This window comes from Bufo gargarizans, chromosome 3 (assembly GCF_014858855.1).
Source record: "Bufo gargarizans isolate SCDJY-AF-19 chromosome 3, ASM1485885v1, whole genome shotgun sequence".
NCBI lineage: Eukaryota > Metazoa > Chordata > Amphibia > Anura > Bufonidae > Bufo > Bufo gargarizans.
In genome coordinates this window covers 221,675,429-221,699,263 of record NC_058082.1, presented here as the reverse complement: position 1 = coordinate 221,699,263, position 23,835 = coordinate 221,675,429, and the positions used below count along the sequence as shown (strand labels likewise).

The 23,835-nt window shown below is 40.2% G+C and overlaps 1 protein-coding gene across 1 annotated transcript in view; it reads left to right on the top strand.

Moving 5' to 3' along the window:
* MYO16 (myosin XVI) overlaps nucleotides 1-23,835 on the top strand; it is a 482,244-nt gene that overhangs the window by 212,409 nt on the left and 246,000 nt on the right. Inside the window, exons 21-22 of the mRNA XM_044285559.1 lie at nucleotides 10,179-10,331; nucleotides 20,988-21,188. Coding sequence (XP_044141494.1) covers nucleotides 10,179-10,331; nucleotides 20,988-21,188 — 354 coding nt within the window. The remainder of the gene's footprint in view (nucleotides 1-10,178; nucleotides 10,332-20,987; nucleotides 21,189-23,835) is intronic.

Sequence of the window (23,835 nt, the reverse complement as noted above, 5' to 3'; positions counted from 1 at the left end):
CATGGCTGTGACGGCCTCTTGGGGCAAGTAGTATGACGCTTGTTGATTGGCTGCTTTGCAGCCTTTGAAAAAGCGCCAAGAAAGCGTCACAAAAGCGCCAAGAAAGCGACGAACACCGAACCCGAACCCGGACTTTTACGAAAATGTCCGGGTTCGGGTCCGTGTCACGGACACCCCAAAATTCGGTACGAACCCGAACTATACAGTTCGAGTTCGCTCATCCCTACTCTAGAGTATAATATTTACACTCCCTAGCAAATTGAAGCCTTTTTTATGGTTTGCCTCACTGATTAGTGGTTATCTTATGGCTACACAGCTGTTCAGTCCCAATCCCTTGAGTTCCCTTTGCATTGTGCATGTGGAAATGCTCTTACTTTCACAATTAAACATAGCCCTGAGTTCTACTGTAATTTTTCTTCGATTTGATTTCACCAAACGTTTAAGTGATCGCGAATCACGATTATTAAGGTTTTTTTTTTCCCCGCCACATTTCTTCCTCGAATACGATGGGCCCCCACTATCCTTCCAGTTTTTAATAATGCGTTAGACAGTTCTAGTAGTCTCTGCAATTTTAGTAGTTTCTGAAATCTCCTTAGATGCTTGATGCATGCCAATGTTTTGACCCTTCTCAAACAGACTAACATCTTTTCCACGACCACGAGATCTGTCTTTCAACATGGTTGTTTAAGAAATAATAAGCAACTCCCATGCAGTAATTATCCAATAGGAGGCTCATAACTATTTGCTTAGTTAAATCCAGGTGGCGACTTTTTTTTCTGGACAAGCTGTGTATTTTAAGTGATAACCAACATGGGTTTACCAAGGACAGTTCTCAGACTAACCTGATTTGTTTTTATGAGGAGGTGAGTAGTAGCCTGGACAGAAGAGCGGCTGTTGATGTGATGTTTCTGGATTTTGAAAAGGCTTTTGATACTGTCCCTCATAGATGTTTAATAGTTAAAGTAAGTTCTATAGGCTTGGAAAGTATAGTATTTATTAATGATATCAAGGACGAGATTAATAGCACCATTTCTATTTTTGCAGATGATACTAAGCTGTGTAGAACTGTACAGTCTATGAAAGATGTCCATATACTACAAGCTAACTTGAGCACTCTGAGTGATTGGACATCACCTTGACAAATGTGGACAAATGTAAAGTTAGGCATCTTGGTAGTAATAATCTATGTGCTTCATATGTCCTAGGTGATGTAACACTGGGAGAGTCAATTATAGAGATAGATTTGGGTGTCCTTGTGGATGGTAGATTAAATTACAGACTACAATGTCAATCAGCTGCTTCTAAGGCCACCAAGATATTGTCATGCATTAAATGAGACACGGACTCATGGGGCAGGGCTGTAATATTACCACTTTACAAAGCGTTGGTGTAGCCTGATCTGGAATATGCAGTTCAGTTCTGGGCACCAGTCCATAGAATAGACGCACTACAGCTGGAAAAAGTATAGAGGAGAGCGACTAAATTGATAAGGGCCTTTAGGGGCCTAAGTTATAAAGAAAGATTAAAATAATTGAATTTATTTAGTCTTGATAAGAGACGTCTAAGAGGGGACATGAATAACCTATACAAATATATAAATGGTCCATACAAAAAATATGGTGAAAAACTGCTCAAAAGACAAGTGGGCACTGCCTCCGATTGGAGAGGAGAAAGTTCAGTCTCTGGAAGCGTCAAAGCTTCTTTACTGTAAGAACTGTGAAGCTGTGGAATAGACTTCCTCAGGACGTGGTCAAAGCAGGAACAGTGGACAGTTTTAAAAAGGGTTTAGATGAATCCCTAAAAGTAAACAACATTAATGCTTATCAAATCGTGTAGAAATATGAATCTAAATGCCTTCTGGGATTCAAATGCCCACCTATCCCTATCCCTTGGTTGAACTTGATGGACTTATGTCTTTTTTCAACTGTATTAACTATGTAACTATGTAACAATCAGTCTCGTAGTGCTGATCTTTGTTTATAACATTGTAGCAATGACCTGTCGTCCTGACACATATTACCATGATAGACTGTCAGGAAAACACATCATTGCTGCAGTGTTGTGAAGAAAGACCAGTGGGGAACCAGTGAATGGGAGAGTTGGGAATTTGAAATGAGATTAAATAATTATATGATATTTCACTTGGACATGTTTAAAGTCTGGAAATTCCATGTATGTATTCTGATCTAAATTTTAAAAAATCTGATTAAAATGACCCTGTCTAAAATGTTTTTATCACTGCTTTCAGCACATAAACATTACGGGGGTCATTTATCAAACTGGCGTAAAGTAGAACTGGCTTAGTTGACAATAGTAAGCAATCAGATTCCACCTTACATTTTGGACAGCTCCTTTGGAAAATGAAAAGTGGAATCTGATTGCTTGCAGCTGGCAACTAAGCCAGTTCTACTTTGCACCAGTTTGATAAATGACCCCCTACAGCTTTGATCTGAATACATTGCCCAACAGCTATGGGTTTTAAATGATTGTTAGACTATTTCCAATTATCCAATCTTCAATACAACACCAAATTTTCATTGAGCTTAAGGTAGGGAAAGGACAAGGCATCTTTGTCCTATGCAAACCCCACCTCCGTGTCTTTTATTGCCATGTCAATGATATTTTTGTAACAAAAAAAGATTGAGAACATTTAGGGTAAATATAAATATTGAAGACATTTTTTAAATCTGTTTCAAATCAACCATAAATCTACTGCAAAATGTACTTTAAATACAGGTTTTATTCCTGATTTTTGTTCAAATTTCCTGCAGATTTCATCTATTGCATTTAAAAGGGAGAAATCTTCAGTGAAATTCCAACGAGTGGATTTTTTTTCTGCAAAATCTGAATGGAAATTTGGAAATTAGATAGCTGTCACATATAGTGTTGCAGGAAACTAGAAGTCACAAATAAAGATCCAACTGACTTGATCCCAAACTAAGGAACATATGGGTGAGCCCTATAAAAGCCCTAGAGCTCTTCCTGACTGCTCAGCCCATGCAAAGATCTTAATGATAGAAAATTGCATGCCCTCATACCTAGGCTGAGTGACACCTGAAAACCCTACAATAGTGAGGGGACACCACCACCGGCTCCCTGCACTTAATATGGAGGGAGTCAGGATCACCTAGAATCAAGCCAACAGGAAAACACAAATAAAGGAAAAGACTTAACTGAGGAACCAGAAGTTGCAGCATCTAGCAGTGAGCACAATCCAGGAAGTTGTATAAACCGCAAAGGGATGCAGTATGGGAGGGGATATAAAGGGATGCAATCAGTGCAACTAGATGACAGCTGAGAGAGGGAAACGAGATGACAAAACGAAACCAAAACAAAATAACCTGAAGCAAGAAGTACTGAAGAACATGTGTCAGAGCTTCTCAGAGATCTGGCGGTGACAGTACCCCTCCTTCTACGAGTGGACTCCGGACATTCAGAGCCCACCTTCTCACGATGGGATCTATGGAAAGCCCTGATGAGACGAGTGGCCTTAATGTCCGCCACTGGGACCCACATCCTCTCCTTAGGACCATAACCCTCCCAATGAACGAGGTACTGGAGAGAACCGCGGATAATGCGAGAATCCACAATCCTAGAGACCTGAAATTCAATATTACCATCAACAACAATCAGAGGAGGAGGCAAAGAGGAGGGTACAGTGGGTTGGACATAAGGTTTTATTAGGGACTTGTGAAAAACATTATGGATCTTCCAAGTCTGAGGAAGATCAAGAAGAAAGGCAACGGGCTTGATGACGGACAAGATCTTGTAAGGCCCAATAAACTTAGGACCCAACTTCCAGGAGGGAACCTTCAATTTGATATTCTTAGTAGACAACCACACCAGATCACCCACATTCAGGTCTGGACCAGGCACACGTCTCTTATCCGCCACACGCTTATATCTCTCACTCATCCTCTTCAGATTACCCTGAATCTTTTGCCAAATAAATGACAAAGTCGAGGAAAATCTCTCCTCATCAGGTAAACCAGAAGACCCCTCTCCAGAGAATGTCCCAAACTGCGGATGAAACCCATATGCACCAAAAAATGGTGACTTTTCCAAGGACTCCTGGCGACGGTTATTTAAATCAAACTCAGCAAGGGACAAAAAAGAACACCAATCCTCCTGATTCTAAATCACAAAACAGCTCAGATATGTCTCCAGATTCTGATTGACATGTTCTGTCTGGCCATTCGACTGTGGGTGAAAAGCAGAAGAGAACGACAACTGAACCCCCAAGCGAGAACAGAAGGCCTTCCAGAATCTGGAAACAAATTGCGTGCCCCTATCCGAGACTATGTCTGAAGGAATGCCATGCAGTTTAACAATGTGATCAAGAAATGCCTGCGCCAGTGTTTTAGCATTGGGTAACCCAGGAAAAGGAATGAAATGCGCCATTTTGCTAAAACGGTCTACTACTACCAAAATCACAGTCTTCCCCGAGGAATGAGCCAGGTCCGTAATGAAGTCCATGGACAGATGCGTCCAAGGACGGGAAGGAATGGATAACGGGAGGAGAACCTGATAGTTTACCCTGAAGACGCCGACAGGCTCGGCGAAACATGTAGGGATTCAGGTTGCTGGTTTTTAGACAGGAGAAAGACAGAGTGTTAAATATGGGTCTCGGAAATAAGAGACTCTACATTAATGATCTATAAAAACATGTAGGCAAGTCCGAGGTTTGGACAAAAGCTGCACACAGAAATACTGGCCACTTACAGTGTGACTGTCACTCCTGAAAGTTTTAATCTCCCCTCTTGTTTGTTCCCAAGTATCACGTTGGTTTTAAAAGAAATACAATAAAATTAAGTTTTATAATATCAGTCAGAGGAGTTGCAAAAATACGCGTGGTCCTAGTAGCCGTTAAAAAAAAAATAAAAAATTGGTAAATAGTTGCGTAGCAACTCCTTTGAGGGACTTCTTTGTTTGTTATAATCGCTTAAAAAAAAAATAACGGGGGGAGAGGACCTGAATGCCGTGAATGAGGGACCTTGGCACGAGCGCAGGTCTCGCAGGCTGCCACAAAACTTTTAACCGTCTTACGAAGAGCCGGCCACCAGAATCTCTGAGCAATGAGATCCACTGTGGCTCTGCTCCCCGGGTGCCCAGCAAGGACAGTATTGTGATGCTCTTTAAAAAGCTTGAGTCGTAAAGTGAGAGGCACAAACAACCTCCCAGGAGGACAAAGATCAGGAGCCTCTGCCTGGGCTGCCTGATCCTCTGCCTCCAAATCAGGATAAAGAGCAGAGACGACCACCCCTTTAGCCAAAATGGGACCCGGGTCTTCAAAGTTCCCCCCTCCCGGAAAACAACATGACAGGGCATTGGCCTTCGCCTTTTTAACCCCAGGGCTGAACATGACAACAAAATTAAACCTGGAAAAGAATAAAGACCATCTGGCCTGTCTCGGGTTCAGACGCTTGGCTGACTCCAAGTAGGCCAGATTTTTATAGTTGGTAAATGCGGTAATAGGGTGTCTGGCTCCCTCTAGCCAATGGCGCCATTCCTTGATGGCCAACAATTCCCTATCTCCCACATCGTAATTTCTCTCTGCGGAGGAGAGTTTCTTTGAGAAAAAGGCACATTGCCGCCATTTGGCAGGAGAGGGACCCTGAGACAAGACTGCACCCACACCCACCTCAGAAGCGTCCACCTCAACAGTGAAAGGTAGAGAGACATCAGGTTGTACCAAGATGGGAGCGGAAGCAAAACTCTCTTTGATACTAGAAAAGGCCTTACGCGCATCTACCGACCAGGAGGAAAAATCAACCCCTTTTTAGTCATATCAGTGAGTGGCTTAACAACAGAGGAATAATTCAAAATTAACTTTCTGTGCTAATTGGCAAAACCCAAAAAGTGCATCAGCGCCTTCTGATTCTCAGGAAGCTCCCAATCAAGCACAGCGCGGACCTTCTCAGGGTCCATGCGAAAACCAGAAGCGTATAGAAGAAAACCCAGAAATTGAATTTCTGGAACCGCATACACACATTTTTCCAGTTTAGTGTACAATTTATCTCCCGCAGAATGAGCAGGACCTGATGTAGGTGGTCTCTATGAGTTTTGAATTCAGGAGAAAAAATCTAAATGTCATCTAGATACACTAGTACAAATTTCCCCATCACATGATAAAAAATGCTGTTCACAAAATGTTGGAAGACGGCTGGAGCATTCATCAAAGCAAAAGGCATAACCAAATTCTGTAAGTGACCTCAGGGGTATTGAAGGCCATCTTCCATTTGTCCCCTTCCCTGACCCTGACCAGGTTGTATGCCCCTCTTAAATCCAACTTAGAAAAAACTTTAGCTCCAACAATCTGGTTAAACAGGTCCAGGATCAGAGGAAGCGGATAAGGGTCACGAATTGTTATACTGTTCAGCTCCCTGAAATCCAGACATGGTCTTAAAGAACCATCTTTTTTCTTAACAAAAAAAAACCTGCGGCAACAGGCGACTTTGAGGGTCGGATGTGTCCCTTTCTCAGGCTCTCAGAGATATACCATAACAACAAAGAAGAAAAATGGAGCTCGAAATGCCAAGAAATAAATGTTGTAAAAGTTTTATTATAACAAATCAAGACATAGAAATTACATTAAAAAATGCAGTAGGGCAGGGAACAAAAGGAGCAGGGAGAGGGAAGAACGGCGCCACCCTGGGAGGGACACTCTGGTCAAATATATAATAATGTATGGAATCAGCGGAATAAATATATGGTGCATACAAGATATACATAACCCGCAGATAAATGGTGTATATAAATAGAAAAGGTGAGTCAAAGAGTAACTGCAAAGTCCACAAGAACATGGACATACACTCCGTCAGCAGGGAAAAACCCTAACAATAAAATGAAAATCCAAATGGGAAAACGCTGGGGAGTGAAATAGCAGATGAGACTCACCAGAAATCAGACCAGGAGCGGACCAACCAGGATGGCGCTACCGGAGTGTCCCTCCCAGGGTGGCGCCGTTCTTCCCTCTCTCTGCTCCTTTTATTCCCTGCCCTACTGCATTTTTTTTATGTAATTTCTATGTCTTGATTTGTTATAATAAAACTTTTACAACATTTATTTCTTGGCATTTCGAGCTCCATTTTTCTTCTTTGTTGTTCTGATACTGTACTTGGGAGCTTTAGCCGAGTTTACCTTTCTCGAGGCGTCGCTGGGGGTATATTGGGTGGACATGGGTTCCCCACTCCCCTTTTCCCCTTCTCGGCGCCCCTGGGGCCCCCCCCTCCCCTTTTTTTCTCAGAGATATACGTACGCATAGCGACCCTTTCAGGTTGGGAGAGATTGTATAAATGAGATTTAGGCAGCTTGGTGCCTGGGATGAGATTAATAGGGCAATCGTACTCCCGATGAGGTGGCAGCTCCTGGACACCACTCTCTGAAAACAAATCCGAAAATTCAGAGAGAAAAGATGGTACAGTCTTGGTGGAAACCTCTGAAAGAGACGCCGAGAGGCAATTCTCTGTTCAAAAGTCACTCCAACCATTTATTTGCCTTGCTTGCCAATCAATGGTGGGGTTATGTTTAGTGAGCCAGAGTAGCCCCAACACTAGAGGAGTAGGTAATCCGCTTAGGACGAAACATGACACATCCTTAACATGAGCATCACCCACAGTCAAACGGATATTGTGAACTATGCCTTTTAATGATTTTTGAGAAAGTGGAGCGGAATCAATAGCAAAAACAGGTATATCCTTTCCCAAAGTGCATACCTGGAAACCATGTGTAATAGCAAATTGACTATCAATGAGATTGACAGCTGCTCCACTATCTACAAAAATCTCACAAACAATGTTCTTGCTCTCTAGCGCCACCCTGGCAGGTAGGACAAAACGGGAACTACAATCAAATTGAAAACCTTCAATTTCCGCATCAACCTTGCCAATAGGAACAGATGGAATGTTTTTAGAGGATTTTTTTCTTTTTGTTTCTATATTACCCTCAAAAACTCCCTGAATCTCCTAGAGGGGCAAACATTTGCCAAATGATTTATACTTCCACAACAGAAACACACCCTCCTCGGAGAGCTGAATCCTCTATTATTAGAGGCAAGCAAACCCAGCTGCATGGGCTCCTCCACAGAGGGGATTGAGAGAGACTGAGACCCCTGCACACTAAATGAGACAGCCCCACTGTCCGTGGACTGAATATGACAGGAAGGAGTGATCTCTCCTCTCTCACTAAGACGCCTGTCAATACGAACAGCTAGAGACATGGCAGAATCCAAGAAGGCAGGTCTCTGATGAAAGGCAAATGCATCTTTCAATCCCTCCGAAAGGCCATGGCAAAATTTACTTCGGAGTGCAGCATCATTCCAACCAGAATCAGCTGCCCATCTCAGAAATTATGAACAGTATATCTCTGCAGACTGTTTACCCTGGCACAAAAGACGCAGTCTAGAATCAGCCAGAGCAATACGATCCGGATCATCATATATCTGACCCAGGGCTACAAAAAATTAATCCACGGATCGGAGGGGCCGTGCCCCCACCGGTAGTGAAAAGGTCCAAGACTGAGCGTTATCCCTGAGCAGCGAGATGATGATCCCCACCCTCTGCTCCTCATCACCAGAGGAATGGGGAAGCAGGCGAAAATGGAGTTTGCAAGCCTCTCTAAAACGAACAAAATTCTCACTACCCCCGGAGAACGTATCCGATCTTAGGCTCAGTACAAATCCCATGAACGCAAGCAGAATCGGTCACCTGAAACTGAGAGACAGTTTTACGGAGATCTGCTACCTCCAGTGAAAGACCCTGCACGCGGTCAATCAAGGCTGAAACCGGATCCATGCTTAAGACGGTTTTGGCGGTTTATAATGTCACGGATGGTGTTGCAGGAAACTAGAAGTCACAAATAAAGATCCAACTGACTTGATCCCAAACTAAGGAACATATGGGTGAGCCCTATAAAAGCCCTAGAGCTCTCCCTGACTGCTCAGCCCATGCAAAGATCTTAATGATAGAAAATTGCATGCCCTCGTACCTAGACTGAGTGACACCTGAAAACCCTACAATAGTGAGGGGACACGACCACCGGCTCCCTGCACTTAATACGGAGGGAAAACACAAATAAAGGAAAATACTTATCTGAGGAACCAGCAGTTGCAGCATCTAGCAGTGAGCACAATCCAGGAAGTTGTATAAACCTCAAAGTGATGCAGTATAGGAGGGGATATAAAGGGATGCAATCAGTGCAACTAGATGACAGCTGAGAGAGGTAAACAAGATGACAAAATGAAACCAAAACAAAAGAACCTCAAGCAAGAGGTACTAAAGAACGTCTGTCCGAGCTTCTCAGAGATCTGGCGGTGACAATAGATATCCCTATTCATTGTTCCAATTGCTCTGCTAGATTTATTTCAAACTGGTAGATTAGGCGCACTCTCAGATGTCCTTTCTACCGCAGCTGGTGGCATTTGAAGGATGAAACCAAAGCAAGTTCTTCCATCTCAGTGAGCAGGACAGAGCAGGTGGCGCTATACAGAATTATTTTTATTGAATAACTCTTTAATTTTTAATTACATGCAATTACAAAAGTATTCAGAATAAGGTGTTGGGCTGAAAAATGCAGATTTTTTTTGTGGTACAACCCCTTTAAGGATCTAAAATTTGACATAGCTGAACATTTTGATAAATCAGATATGGCTCTTCTAAGTGGTGTATTCTGAGTAAATTATATAAAATTCAGCCTGTCATTTCTTATGGAGCTACAGTCTATTATTTTATACAGAATATTTTGTCAGTTCTGTTTGAAGTTCAGTCCTACTGAATTGACTTGCTCAGCCTGAAGACTGGTGATAGCTGAAATTTTCTCAAGTCAAAAGGGCGTAGTCTAGTAGAGAACGTACATGGAAAGGGTTTGATAAGGTTCCATTTGTATGAAATTACATACAGTAATAAACTATACAAAGGTGTGACGTTGTACTAGTTTTTTGTCCTGCACAACATTTCTGATATCTATGTAGATAATTACTGTTCACTTTATGTTTGCTTTTGATTTGTATCCTCACTTTACATTCAAGTATAATTGGAAGTTAACAGACAATGTTTATTATGTGCTGTTTCCATTCACAATGCATAGTAAGTTAATGTGTTGCTGAAACATATTGTACAATGATGATGTGTTTTATTATGTGTCCCTTTTATATTTACATAAAATGTTACTTGTATTTACAGCTATGCATTAATCTGACCAATGAAAAAATCCATCAGTATATCAATGAAGTGCTATTTCTACAAGAACAAACCGAATGTGAACAAGAGGGAGTTTCCATGGAAACCATGTATTGTCCTGGAAACCACACAACAGTGCTAGATTTTTTCTTCCAGGTATTCTACAATGTTGTAAAACTCAATTCCTAATATTGTATACATTTTCTGTGCATCAGCATGTAGAACCTTTGTGCTCATAAAATTACTGTATTTGAAGAAAACCTTCATACAAATTATTACCTGTATACATGAGTGCAATCAGATACAATTTATATGAAAAATAAGGTATTTTCCGCTGAACTTTATGCTGGTTTCTTTTTTCTTTTAATTCTCTTTTTATTGATATTTTTTTTAAAGTAGACATAAAATTGAACAGGAGGTACAAAGTTGCCAGACTGGACAGGTGGCATAAGTAACAGAGACATCATGTCACATAGTATTTTAACATTGCACAACGATCTATACCAGACATATTGTACCAAAATGTTGAGGGTTATAACTGTGGTGGAAGAAAAAGGGAGGGAATACTGATAGGGGAGGTAGAAAGAGGACAGAATAGGGAAGGGGGGGGGGGGAAGGGGTGGAGGAGGGCTCATTAATTCTAACATATGACTAATTCAAGCTTCTGTATTTTATTTATCAAGTTATCAGTATTAAACACTTAGACAACCCCTTTAAGTGTGAGATTCATTTATATCAGGCTCCATACAAAATAATAAATATAATATATATTATAATATTTAATATAATATATTAATATATTATTGCAAATGGAGCAGAGTATAGTTTCCACTCTGTGATACCCAAAAAATAATCATGTCTGCTGTCTATTGAAAAGGAAATAGTCATTAAACCCAAGAAGTCTTTTTTTATGTGAATCTGCAGCACCAAACGCATTTCCTATTTGAAAATAATACAATGAATGAATTTTAGACAGCAAAACCTCTTTGAGACAACCACCGAAAATTGAATTGAAAAATTGCCTTATAGTGGGGTGGTCCTCTCAAAGAAAAGGCCACTATAAATAAGATATACTATAGGAGAATGGAAAAAAAAATTGGAGAATATCCTGTCTTCATTAATGGGCATTCTAGTCAAAAAGGGATGGGCACTGTCATTTACTTAGAAAATTATTTTATTGCCATGCTTCATGTGACATGAAGAAATGTATGCTGGGGTTAATGATATTTTATAGCAGAGAGCAGACTCTATTATTTTCTCCATACCAAAGACTATACTCCATGTGCAAAAAGAGTTTAGAGTGGCATAAATAGTTCTCACACTTAAAGGGGTTGACTGTTGAACTTCTTGGTAAAAAAAAGGCTTAAAACTCAAAATAAGAAAATAGGTTATATTCACTCCACCGATCCTCCATGGCTCCTGTTTCAACTGGCTGAGCTTGTGAGTCGTTTCCTATGTTTCAGAAGTAGAGAATTGGTAAGAGACCAGGGAGTGTCAAAAAGGTTGCAGATGAGTATGACTTATTATAATTATTATTATTACTGTTATGAACCTTTTCATAAGAAAACAATAATTGTCTGGACAACCCCTTTAATGTGCATGTATTTATCTTTTAGTATTGCAATACTTTTAAATGCAGTAGTGCAAATTCTGTTTTAACTATCTAGGATCAGAACTACTCATCCGTTTTCATAGCAATAGGCGTGCAGACCTACTACTGTATGCTTATTGGTATTCCTTCAGTGTTATCATTGTGTAATGAGAGTACACGAGAATAATGCTAGAAGTCAACAGCAAGGTTTATATTGACATAAAGAAATCTAATGAAATACACTTATGATAGAAAAGAAAATAATGAGAAGGGTCATACTACAGAAGGATGGGTTAAGAATATCAAGTGAGACCCTTTGATCCCATTATTCATTCTGCAATGCTGTTAAACTGGAAGCAAGTCTCTTCAATTCTGCAATCTTTGATACACATGCAACAGACTATCCTTTACAAGGATTTACAATATATAACGTTTGATAGAAGTTTCCTTTTATTCACTGCGAGGCCCACAGATAGTCACACCTTTAATATAAAGCAAAGAAAAGTGTAGAAACCAAGAAAAAGTGCCATTGAATAATTAATCTGTTACAAGTAAAAGTTATGTTTTCTGGCATTCACAATGTACTAGACTGAGATTATGTAAAGCCACATGAAATATTCATCACCGCATAAAATTAGAAGTCTTCACTCACATATGTCTATATGTATAGTTGTAGATCATTTATACAAGTAAGTATTAAGGAAATGCACGGTAGATCAGACTGTATTTTAAAGGTCATTTGTAAGTGTCTGTCATTTCTCCCTCTAATTGTTGTTTGCATATGGGTATGACTGAAGAGGTCGCAGATGTGGGCCTCAAGGGTTCATTTTCTGTACGAAACCACTATTAGCCAGCTGAATAAAATTGTGAATGCTCACATGCTGTGGAAATGTAGAGGAGTTTTTATGTGGTGAGATTTTGGTAAGTAGTAAGAGGGGACTGTTCTCGTCAAGCTCAATGTGACAGGTGGCCACGCCCCTTTTCCAGCTGTCCGGACACACCCTAATTTGGTATGTTCAGGCTACAACTTATTTAAGTCTTAAAAATAGCTTGACTTTCTGCGACCTTCACAGACATGTCAGGGTATTGTGGGGTTTGTGTCCCAGGTTGTTTGTTATTCTGCCTTGGCTAGGATGTTTAGACATGGGCAAGAGCAGTCAAGTTTGAAGTCAGGCAGTCAGAATCTATGTGCAGAAACTGTGGTTACAATTTTGATCTAGGTTCAATATAACTAGAGCAATTACCATTTTAGAGAATCATTGATATTGTAGTCTGTAACTATAAACAAGTCCATATATGACCACCTTTAAAACCAGCTTGAGTTGCTCTAGTTCAACTAAAATTAAAAAGGGACTTTGCTTTACTCTATCTATCTATCTATCTATCTATCTATCTATTTATCTATCTATCTATCTATTTTGATTGAACTCCACAGCGCTTCCAAAATCAAACGTGTGTTTATTCACCAAGTGACAGTGACATTTCTGTCCACTAAATGGAACCTTTCTCAAACAGTATGACATCACTGCTTGAGAAATGTTCCATTGAGTGGACCGAAACGTCACTGTCACTTGGTGAATAAACACACGTTTGATTTTGGAAGCGCTGTGGAGTTCAATCAAATTATATTTTTGGTTAGTGGATCACCTCTACAGCCGCTGGCACTCCATTTTTACTCTTCTTACTGCTGTGCTGCCTGCCTTTTTGCTTTAAAAAAAATAAAATAAATCTATCTATCTATCTTGCTGTCTGTCTAGCATCTATTTATCTGTTATCTATCTATCTATCTATTATCTATCTATCTATCTATCTATCTATCTATCTATCTATCTAGCTATATAGCTATATCATCTATCTATCTATCTCCTATCTAGCTATCTCCTATCTAGCTATCTATCTATCTCCTATCTATCTATCTAGTTGCAAGAAAAAGTATGTGAACCCTTTGGAATGATATGGATTTCTGCACAAATTGGTCATAAAATGTGATCTGATCTTCATCTAAGTCACAACAATAGACAATCACAGTCTGCTTAAACTAATAACACACAAATAATTAAATGTTACCATGTTTTTATTGAACACACCATGTAAACATTCACAGTGCAGGTGGAAAAAGTATGTGAACCCTTGGATTTAATAATTGTTGAACCTTCTTTGCCAGCAATAACTTCAACCAAACGTTTCCTCTAGTTGCAGATTAGACGTGCACAACGGTCATGAGTAATTCTTGACAATTCCTCTTTACAGAACTGTTTCAGTTCAGCAATATTCTTGGGATGTCTGGTGTGAATCGCTTTCTTGAGGTCATGCCACAGCATCTCAATCGAGCTGAGGTCAGGACTCTTACTGGGCCACTCCAAAAGGCGTATTTTCTTCTGTTTAAGCCATTCTGTTGCTGATTTACTTCTATGCTTTGGGTCGTTGTCCTGTTGCAACACCCATCTTCTGTTGAGATTCAGCTGGTGGACAGATGGCCTTAAGTTCTCCTGCAAAATGTCTTGATAAACTTGGGAATTCATTTTTCCTTTGATGATAGCAATCCATCCAGGCCCTGACGCAGCAAAGCAGCCCCAAACCATGATGTCTCCACCACCATACTTCAGTTGGGATAAGGTTTTGATGTTGGTGTGCTAAGCCTCTTTTTCTCAACACATAGTGTTGTGTGTTTCTTCCAAACAATTCAACTTTGGTTTCATCTGTCCACAGAATATTTTGCCAGTACTGCTGAAGAAAATCCAGGTGCTCTTGTGCAAACTGTAAATGTGCAGCAGTGTATTTTTTGGATAGCAGTGGCTTCCTCTGTGGTATCCTCCCATGAAATCCATTCTTGTTTAGTGTTTTACGTATCATAGATTCGCTAACAGGGATGTTAGCATATGCCAGATACTTTTGTAAGTCTTTAGCTGACACTCTAGGATACTTCTTCACTTCATTGAGCAGTCTGCGCTGTGCTCTTGCAGTCATCTTTACAGGATGGCCACTCCTAGGGAGAGTAGCAGCAGTGCTGAACTTTCTCCATTTATAGACAATATGTCTTACCGTGGACTGATGAACAGCAAGCTTTTGGAGATACTTTTATAACCCTTTCCAGCTTTATGCAAGTCAACAATTCTTAATCGTAGGTCTTCTGAGAGCTCTTTTGTGCGAGGCATCATTCACATCAGGCAATGCTTCTTGTGAAAAGCAAACCCAGAACTGGTGTGTGTTTTTTATAGGGCAGGGAAGCTTTAACCAACACCTCCACTCTCATCTCATTGATTGGACTCCAGTTGGCTGACACCTCACTCCAATTAGCTCTTGGAGAAGTCATTAGTCTAGGGGTTAACATACTTTTTCCACCTGCACTGTGAATGTTTACATGGTGTGGTCAATAAAAACATGGTAACATTTAAGTCTTTGTGTGTTATTAGTTTAAGCAGACTGTGATTGTCTATTGTTGTGACTTAGATGAAGATCAGATCACATTTTATGACCAATTTGTGCAGAAATCCATATCATTCCAAAGGGTTCACATACTTTTTCTTGCAACTGTATCTATTATCTATCTGAAATCTATCTATCTCTCTGTCTTTCATCTATCTATCTATCTATCTATCTATCTATCTATCTATCCATCTATCTATCTATCTATCTATCTATCCATCTTGTTGTCTGTCTATCTTCTATTTATCTGTTATCTATCTATCTATCTATCTATCTACCTACATATAGGGTGTTTCATTTTTCAAAACATGTGATTTTCATATGACTTTGCTTAAGCCCCGCAAAGTGATGTAAAAGATATATATGCCAAATTTCAAGAAGATTGGATAATATTTAGGGGTTGCACACATATTACTTCTCTCACTCGTGTACCTAGGAGGTTGGTCTAAAAATGACTTCAGTTTCAGGATCCCAGGGGCTCTGCATCAAGCAAGGTGGATGGCAAAGGCAATATATGCAATTAAAATTATCCTCTTCACTAAACAGTTGAATATTCCTCAACGAGAATTGAAAGGAATGAAATGGGCTGCACATTTTGTCAGCCTCCTATATGTTCGCTTTTTGCATGAGGCAGTTGTAAGTCGGTGGGCTCCAAAGAATGATTTGGATATGCTACAGCTTCTGAGCTCTTACCCAGATGCAGATGTCAAAAAAAGTGCTCTCACAGTTGCTAAGAGACACCTTTGGCATCTGTCAGAAACAAACGTAGGATTGGCTTTTTTGGACAAACTTTTTACTCAGACTGTCAAGGAAAATATGACTAAAATTTTTTAAACCAAACCTGCAAAGAAAAAGGAAATGAAACGGTTAGAGGGTAAAAACTTAATTTTTTAATTAAAGTACAAGAGCCATTTTGTTACTAATAAAACAAAGACGTTCTTTGAATTGTTTGGGATCCACAACATGACAAAATACTGCAGTGATTCTCTAAGAAGCCATGTGAACGCTCTTAAGGTGGTCAATGATACCGCAGAAAGAGGAATTGGTCTGATAAAAAAGTTTTGTAAATCGGTCAGGGACGAACAACAAAAACAATTCTTGTTGAGGGTAGTCGAGCATCACAGAAAAGTCATCACCAAGTTAACAAAACAAGGGATTGCATTGTTCAAAGTTGATTAATATAACACATGTTTTGCTCATCATACTACCTATTAATCTTAGTGTCTAGTTTAAGTAATATATTTTTTTAAGTTCAGGATTTCTAGTTTTCCCAATAAAAGTAATTAACATTGAAAAATCATATTTTTTGCTTACTTTTACAAAACTGAAAGTGTGCAACCTCTAATTATTATCCAATCTTCTTGAAATTTGGCATATATATCTTTAACATCACTGAGCCTCGGGGTATAAGCAAAGTCTGCAATTTATTTATTTTTTTCCATTCAAAATGAAACACCCTAATCTACACTCACCTAAATAATTTTTAGGAACACCTGTTCTATTTCTCTTTAATGCGATTATCTAGTCAACCAATCACATGGCAGTTGCTTCAATGCATGTAGGTTTGTGGTCCTGGTCAAGACAATCTCCTGAACTCCAAACTGAATGTCAGAATGGGAAAGAAAGGTGGGCTACAATAGCAGAAGTCCCCACCGGGTACCACTCATCTCCACTACAAATAGGAAAAAGAGGCTACAATTTGCACGAGCTCACCAAAATTGGACTGTTGAAGACTGGAAAAATGTTGCCTGGTCTGATGAGTCTCAATTTCTGTTGAGACATTCAAATGGTAGAGTCTGAATTTGGCGTAAACAGAATGAAAACATGTATCCATCATGCCTTGTTACCACTGTGCAGGCTGGTGGTGGTGGTGTAATGGTGTGAGGGGTGTTTTCTGGTCACACTTTAGGCCCCTTAGTGCCAATTGGCCATCGTTTAAATGCCCGGGCTACCTGAGCATTGTTTCTGACCATGTCCATCCCTTCATGACCACCATGTACCCATCCTCTGATGGCTACTTCCAGCCGGATAATGCACCATGTCACAAAGCTTGAATCATTTCAAATTGGTTTCTTGAACATGACAATGAGTTTACTGTACTAAAATGGCCCCCACAGTCACCAGATCTCAACCCAATAGAGCATCTTTGGGATGTGGTGGAACGGGAGCTTCGTGTCCTGGATGTGCATCCCTCAAATCTCCATCAACTGCAAGAGGCTATCCTATCAATATGGGCCAACATTTCTAAAGAATGCTATCAGCACCTTGTTGAATCAATGCCACGTAGAATGAAGGCAGTTCTGAAGGCAAAAGGGGGTCCAACACCGTATTAGTATGGTGTTCCTAATAATTATTTAGGTGAGTGTATATACAGGGGTATAAAGCCTACACACCCCTGTTAAAATGTCAGGTTTCTGTGATGTAAAATTTTTTGGCAAAGATAAATAATTTCAGAACTTTTTCCACCTTTAATGTGACCTATAAACTGTACAACTCAATTGAAAAACAAACTGAAATCTTTTAGGTAGAGGGAAAAAAATATAAAAATAAAATAATATGGTTAAAGCACCTTTTGATTTTATTACAGCACTCATTATTTTTGGGTATCAGCATGGCACATTTTGACTTGGCAAGATTTGCCCACTCTTCTTTGGAAAAACACTCCAAATCTGTCAGATTGCGAGGGCCTCTCCTGTGCACAGCCCTTTTCAAATCACCCCACAGATTTTCAATCAGATTCAGGTCTGGGCTCTGACTGGGCCATTCCAAAACTTTAATCTTCTTCTTGTGAAGCCATTCCTTTGTTCCTTTGTTGATTTGGATGTATGCTTTGGGTCGTTGTCATGCTGAAAGATAAAGTTCCTCTTCATGTTCAGCTTTCTAGCAGAAACCTGAAGGTTTTGTGCCAACATTGACTGGTATTTGGAACTGTTCATAATTCCCTCTAGCTTAACTAAAGCCCCAGTTCCAGATGAAGAAAAACAGCCCCAAAGCGTGATGCTGACACCACTATGGTTTCATCAGACCATAACACCTTTTCCCACATGCTTTTGGGAGACTTCAGAAGTGTTTTTGCAAAATGTAGACTGGCTTGGATGTTTTTCTTCGTAAGAAAAGGCTTTTGTCTTGCCACTCTACCACATAGCCCAGACATATGAAAAATACGGGAGATTGTTGACCACACAGCCAGTATTTGCCAGATATTCCTGCAGCTCCTTTAATGTTGCTGTAGGCCTCTTGGTAGCCTTCAAGATCAGTTTTCATCTAGTTTTTTCATAAATTTTGGAGGGACATCCAGGTCTTGGTAATGTCACTTTTGGGCCATATTTTCTCTACTTGATGATGACTGTCTTCACTGTGTTCCATGGTATATCTAATGAGTTGGAAATTCTTTTGTACCCTTCTCCTGACTGATACCTTTTAACAATGAGATCCCTCTGATGCTTTGGAAGCTCTCTGTGGACCATGGCTTTTGCTGTGGGATGCAACTAACTAAAATTTCAGGAAAGACCAACTAGAGCAGCTAGACTTTATTTGGGGTTAATCAGAGGCACTTTAAATGATGGCAGGTGTATGCTGACTCCTATTTAAATATTGAATTTGATTGCTTAATTCTGAACACAGCTACATCTCCAGTTAAAGAGGGTGTGCACACTTAAGCATTTTTTTTTTGTTTTCTTCCCTCCGCCCAAAAGATTTCAGTTTGTTTTTCAATTGATTGGCACAGTTTATAGGTCACATTAGAGGTGGAAAAAGTCTCATTTTATTACAGCACAGAAAACTGACATTTTAACAGGGGTGTGTAGACTTTTTATATCCACTGTATAAATCTAATATATAAAGATGAGTGTATGTGTGTGTATGTCTGCTAAAGGAATCCGTAACGTCACATTTACAATCACGAAATTTGGCACACAGGTACATCAGTTTTCTGGGAAGGTTTTAGACCAGTTTCAGCTCTCTAGGATGTACCATTCCTGAGATATTCCAAAAAAATGCATTAGCCAATAGAAGCTTGGTCACATTACCCTTATCAGCCAATAGAAGCTTGCAGGTCCTCCAGCCTCCACATACACAGTTTTACTCCAGGTTTCCATAACAACCCAGCCATTTATCTTCACTGCTGTAGGAGAGCAGAAATCTCTTACCAGGATAAATGCTATTGAAGTAAAGCCATGGCCTAATAGCACTTAGTACCTTATTTCAAGATGTGTCTTTGTTCCAGCAATAGATGTTTTTATCCTCTGAAAATCCAGTTTATTTGGTATGCAAATGAGCCAGTAAGGTGCCCAGAGGGGTATCACTCTTGCAGGATGGAACCCAGACATGCCCCCTGCCACAATGTGTCCACCCTCAAAAGACTTAAAATGCCGCCCCCAGGTCCCGCTAAGCCACGCCCCTGATCTGGTCAGGCCTCGCCCCCTCCCACTCTTGAGCCTATGGGAATTGAAAAAATGAAGGTAAAACTCAACTTCTGTCAGCTGCAGGGGTGGGAAGGAGGGTAACTTTCTCCCTGCAGCTTACACTCAGACAGCACAGTGCTGCTGTCTTAGGCTCCATTCAGACTTACATAGTACATTGCATATCCGCAAATTGTGGATCCACAATACACCCGGACGGCACCCCCATAGAAATGCCTATTCTTATCCGCAATTGCGGACAAGAATAGGATATGCTCTATTTTTTGCCGGAGCTGCGGACCGGAAGATTGGGACCGTGCTCCGGAAATACGGATGCGGACAGCACACTGTCAGTGCTGCTAACTTAGCGTGAGCTGTTCAAAAGGACACATGCCCCCGATCCAGTAAAGGCCACTGTTAAGGGGGCGGGTCCCTGTGGAGGTCACTGTCAAGTGGGTGGTATGCTGTGAAAGTCACTGTTAAAGGGGAAGGCTGCTGTAAAGGTCAACATTAAGGGGTGGGCTGCTGTGGAGGTCCAATTTTAAGGGACAGGGCATTGTGGTGGGGTCAGTTTTAAGGGGTGATGTACTGTGGAGTTCACTCTTTTGGGGGTGGGGTGTTGCGGAAGTCACTGTTATAGTGGATAGTGTTGATATCTTTTAACAACACACACAAACATTAAATGAAATAGATTAAATATACCCGAGTCCTTCAGCTAGTGTGTATATATATATATATATATATATATATACATATATATATATCACTGTCTGTCTATGATCTATCTATATCTGTCTTGCTGTCTGGCTAACATCTATTTATCTATTATCTATCCACCTATCTTCTATTTTTTCTATCTATCTATCTATCTATCTATCTATCTATCTATCTATCTATAATGAAGCAAAAGAAGGCAACACTCCAGATGATAATGAAAAAGTGGATGGTTTATTCACTCATCAGCAACGTTTCAGCTCTCTCTATGGAGCCTTTTTCCAGCAGAGCTGTAAAAAGGCTCTATAGAGAGAGCTGAAACGTTGCTGATTAGTGAATAAACCGTCCACTTTTTCATTATCATCTGGAGTGCTGCCTTCTTTTGCTTCATTATCCATACCCGGGACCTTGGTCGCAGGTCCCTCAGGAGGATTTTTTTGCACCAGCACGTTTTCTTTTTGTGTGCTGCTTCTCTTTCTTCTATTTTGTATCTATCTATCTATCTATCTATCTATCTATCTATCTATTTATCTATCTATCATCTTTTTATGCATCTGTCTATGTTATTGAATAACATTTTTCAATTATTTTATATGCACAACAGTAGTGATTGTTATTTTATGAAGTACCTCATGGTGTTAAATGGTAATAAACCCAAACAAACATGTGCTTGTTTTTCAGAAACCATTAGGTTTTCTGTCTGTTCTAGATGAAGAAAGTCAGTCCATTCATCCAATGGAACAAACCCTTTCCAAACGTCTTCAGTCACTCCTGGAGACATCAAATTCAAATACAGTGTATACATCAGCAAAAGATGGAAATGGCAATGTCACATCCAAGGAACAAGGTCCTGTCTTCACAATTATGCATTATGCTGGAAGGGTAAGCTTCATATATTAAAACGGGCAACTCCATGCACCTTCTCCTCTGAATAATAGCTTTGCTTACACAATGCAAGTCTACGGTATATTTCAGCAGCTTGAATCTTTTCCATACTGGTAGATTTATTAATGGGTGTCACTGCTTTAAAATATATTAATGTTCCTTTTTAATGCCCTTTATTAAGATACTGGATCAAGAATTTTATAACATTTCTTACAAGATCCTTCTGATAGGCTAAGAGAAAGATTAACTAATTAACCATTTGGGTGACATTCAATAATTCATTTTTGGCCTGGCACACCACATTCTAAATCTGCGGTGACTTGTCATCTGTGTAGGAGCTTTGTGATCTGCCAAAGAAGCAGAATGTATATATGCACAGTTTCCCCATAATGATGCTGCTGCCACAACATGTCTAGAGTTCATTAGTGTAACGTGTCATGGCTTGCCAGCTGAGCCAGTAGACTAGGAGATTACTTGCTGAATATCACTTAATATTTCTCACAAATTACTAGACTTGGCTCCCAATAAGGATACCTTCAAGCCTTAATATACTCATCTCACCCTGATTTGTAAAAGGTTACATGCCTTAAGGAATAAGAAATAGGGAATTCTTATCAGGATTGGCTAAGTTTGCAGTTGAGCGCACGTTTGCCATTTTCCCAACCCAGCACCAGCACATTTGGGAGGGAGAGCGGGCAAAAGGCCAAGATAATTAAATAAAAAAGCAAAAATATTGGAAGAGATATAAATTAAATAGTGATTTACTCATTTCTTAACATTCTGTACATGTTTGTGTGGACTGGGGAGTTCTATGTACAGAGCAGATATAGTATTATAATAACACTATTATAATGGTGGAAAGGCTCTTTTGCCAATGTAGAGGGGATTTAGATATTGACCTTCGGTCAAGTTGTAAAGAAGTCTCCAATATTCAATACCATATTTTGTTAGGGTTACATTGCCTGTACTGTGTACAGCTTATATGCCGGGAAATTTTCCTAGTGCACATGTCTAAGGCTGGGTTCACATCACATTTCTATCATACATTAAAACAGATACCCCCAAAAATGGAAGCAAATGAAGGGCATCTGTTTTCATCTGTTTCACATTGACTTCAAGGTTAAAAAAAACAAATCTGTAACTGGCCATTTTTTGTTGGGCACAAAAGCATGGTAGACTGTGCTATTAGGTCTGCTAAAAAAAGGACATTGACAGGTGTTTTTTAAACATTGGAGTCTATGTAAAACAATGTGATACATGATGTGAACCTAGGCTATCATGTCCTTTTCTTTAGCCAAACATATGTCGAAAGAATGCTCTATCTGGTTTGGTTGGTAGAGGTCACTATAGTTTTGCCTTCTTGGCATTCCAAGGCACTGTCAAATAAGCTAATCAATACAACTCAATGACAAATCAGGAAACTGCATGATTGTGTTTGTATAAAAAACAATGTGAAATGTATACAGCTACATACAGTACATGTGGTGCGTTTGTGTGGCACTCTTCGAATGTTCTTGCAGAATGTAGTGTAAACCTAGCCAAAGTTCTACTTTTGATAAGCTTGCTGTTCTGGGCAATACAATGACCATAGGGATTGTCGTTTAGCAGCATTCAACATCACAAATATTCCTACTTCCTCAGAATAGTAGTACTGTATACATTCCATACCGGAACAGTAATGGCAGCAATATTGGTTGTCACTCAGCTTACAGGAACTAACATTAGTAAGAACCTGATTATTAGAAGCTTTAACAACTTAACAAAGAAAGCTTTTAAAAAATTTAAAATATATCTGTCACCGGGTTTATGCTGCCATTTATGAGGGCAGTATTATAGGGATTGTTCACCCCTGGGGGCCTTTCACGCTGACCCTACAGTGTCATACTTACCGAATCCCTGCTGGTGGGTTCCAGCTCCTTTGCTCCCCCCTCTTTGCTGCAACTCTCAAATCTCCCAGCGTCAACATCTGGGTTGGTGCAGTTCAAATGGCTACTGCCGCCAATGACTGGCTGTAGCGGTGATGTGTCCCCCATGCATCATGTAACATAGCCACGTAACTAGTGTTGGGCGCGAATATTCGAATCTCAAATATCGCCACAAAGATTTAGAATATAGTGCTATATATTCGTATTCGCAAATTTATTTTCATCTGAACCCATGATCCCTCCCTGCTTCTTGCTTGTGGGCCAATGAGAAGACTGCAATGTCTTTGTCTGAGCTTAGCGACATCCCGAGCAACCAATAGGAAAGTTGCCTACCCCTTGCTATATAAGAACCTCCCCAGCAGCCATTTTCTGCAGTTTTTTAGAGTTCTGAGAGAGACAGCAGTGTTATTGCTGTGCTCTGTGCTTTGCTATGTCATTACATTAGATAGTTAGTGTAACGGATCTCCTGGCACCCCGACCGGTACCTCCGTCGATAGATGCTCCTAGTGCTTTCCGAGGACTCCAAGCACTCCACTTGACACCGTACGCACTGCAGACCCCACTAACCGCCGCAGCTTGGTTGGGGTCTCACCGTCCTCCACCCATGCTGGACCCAAGACCGGGCTTCAGCTTCCAGTGGGTGAACCTCTCCTACATCCAGAAAGCAGGAACCATGAACAAGCTCTTACAAGAGCTTATACTCAGGGGAGTATTGTGAT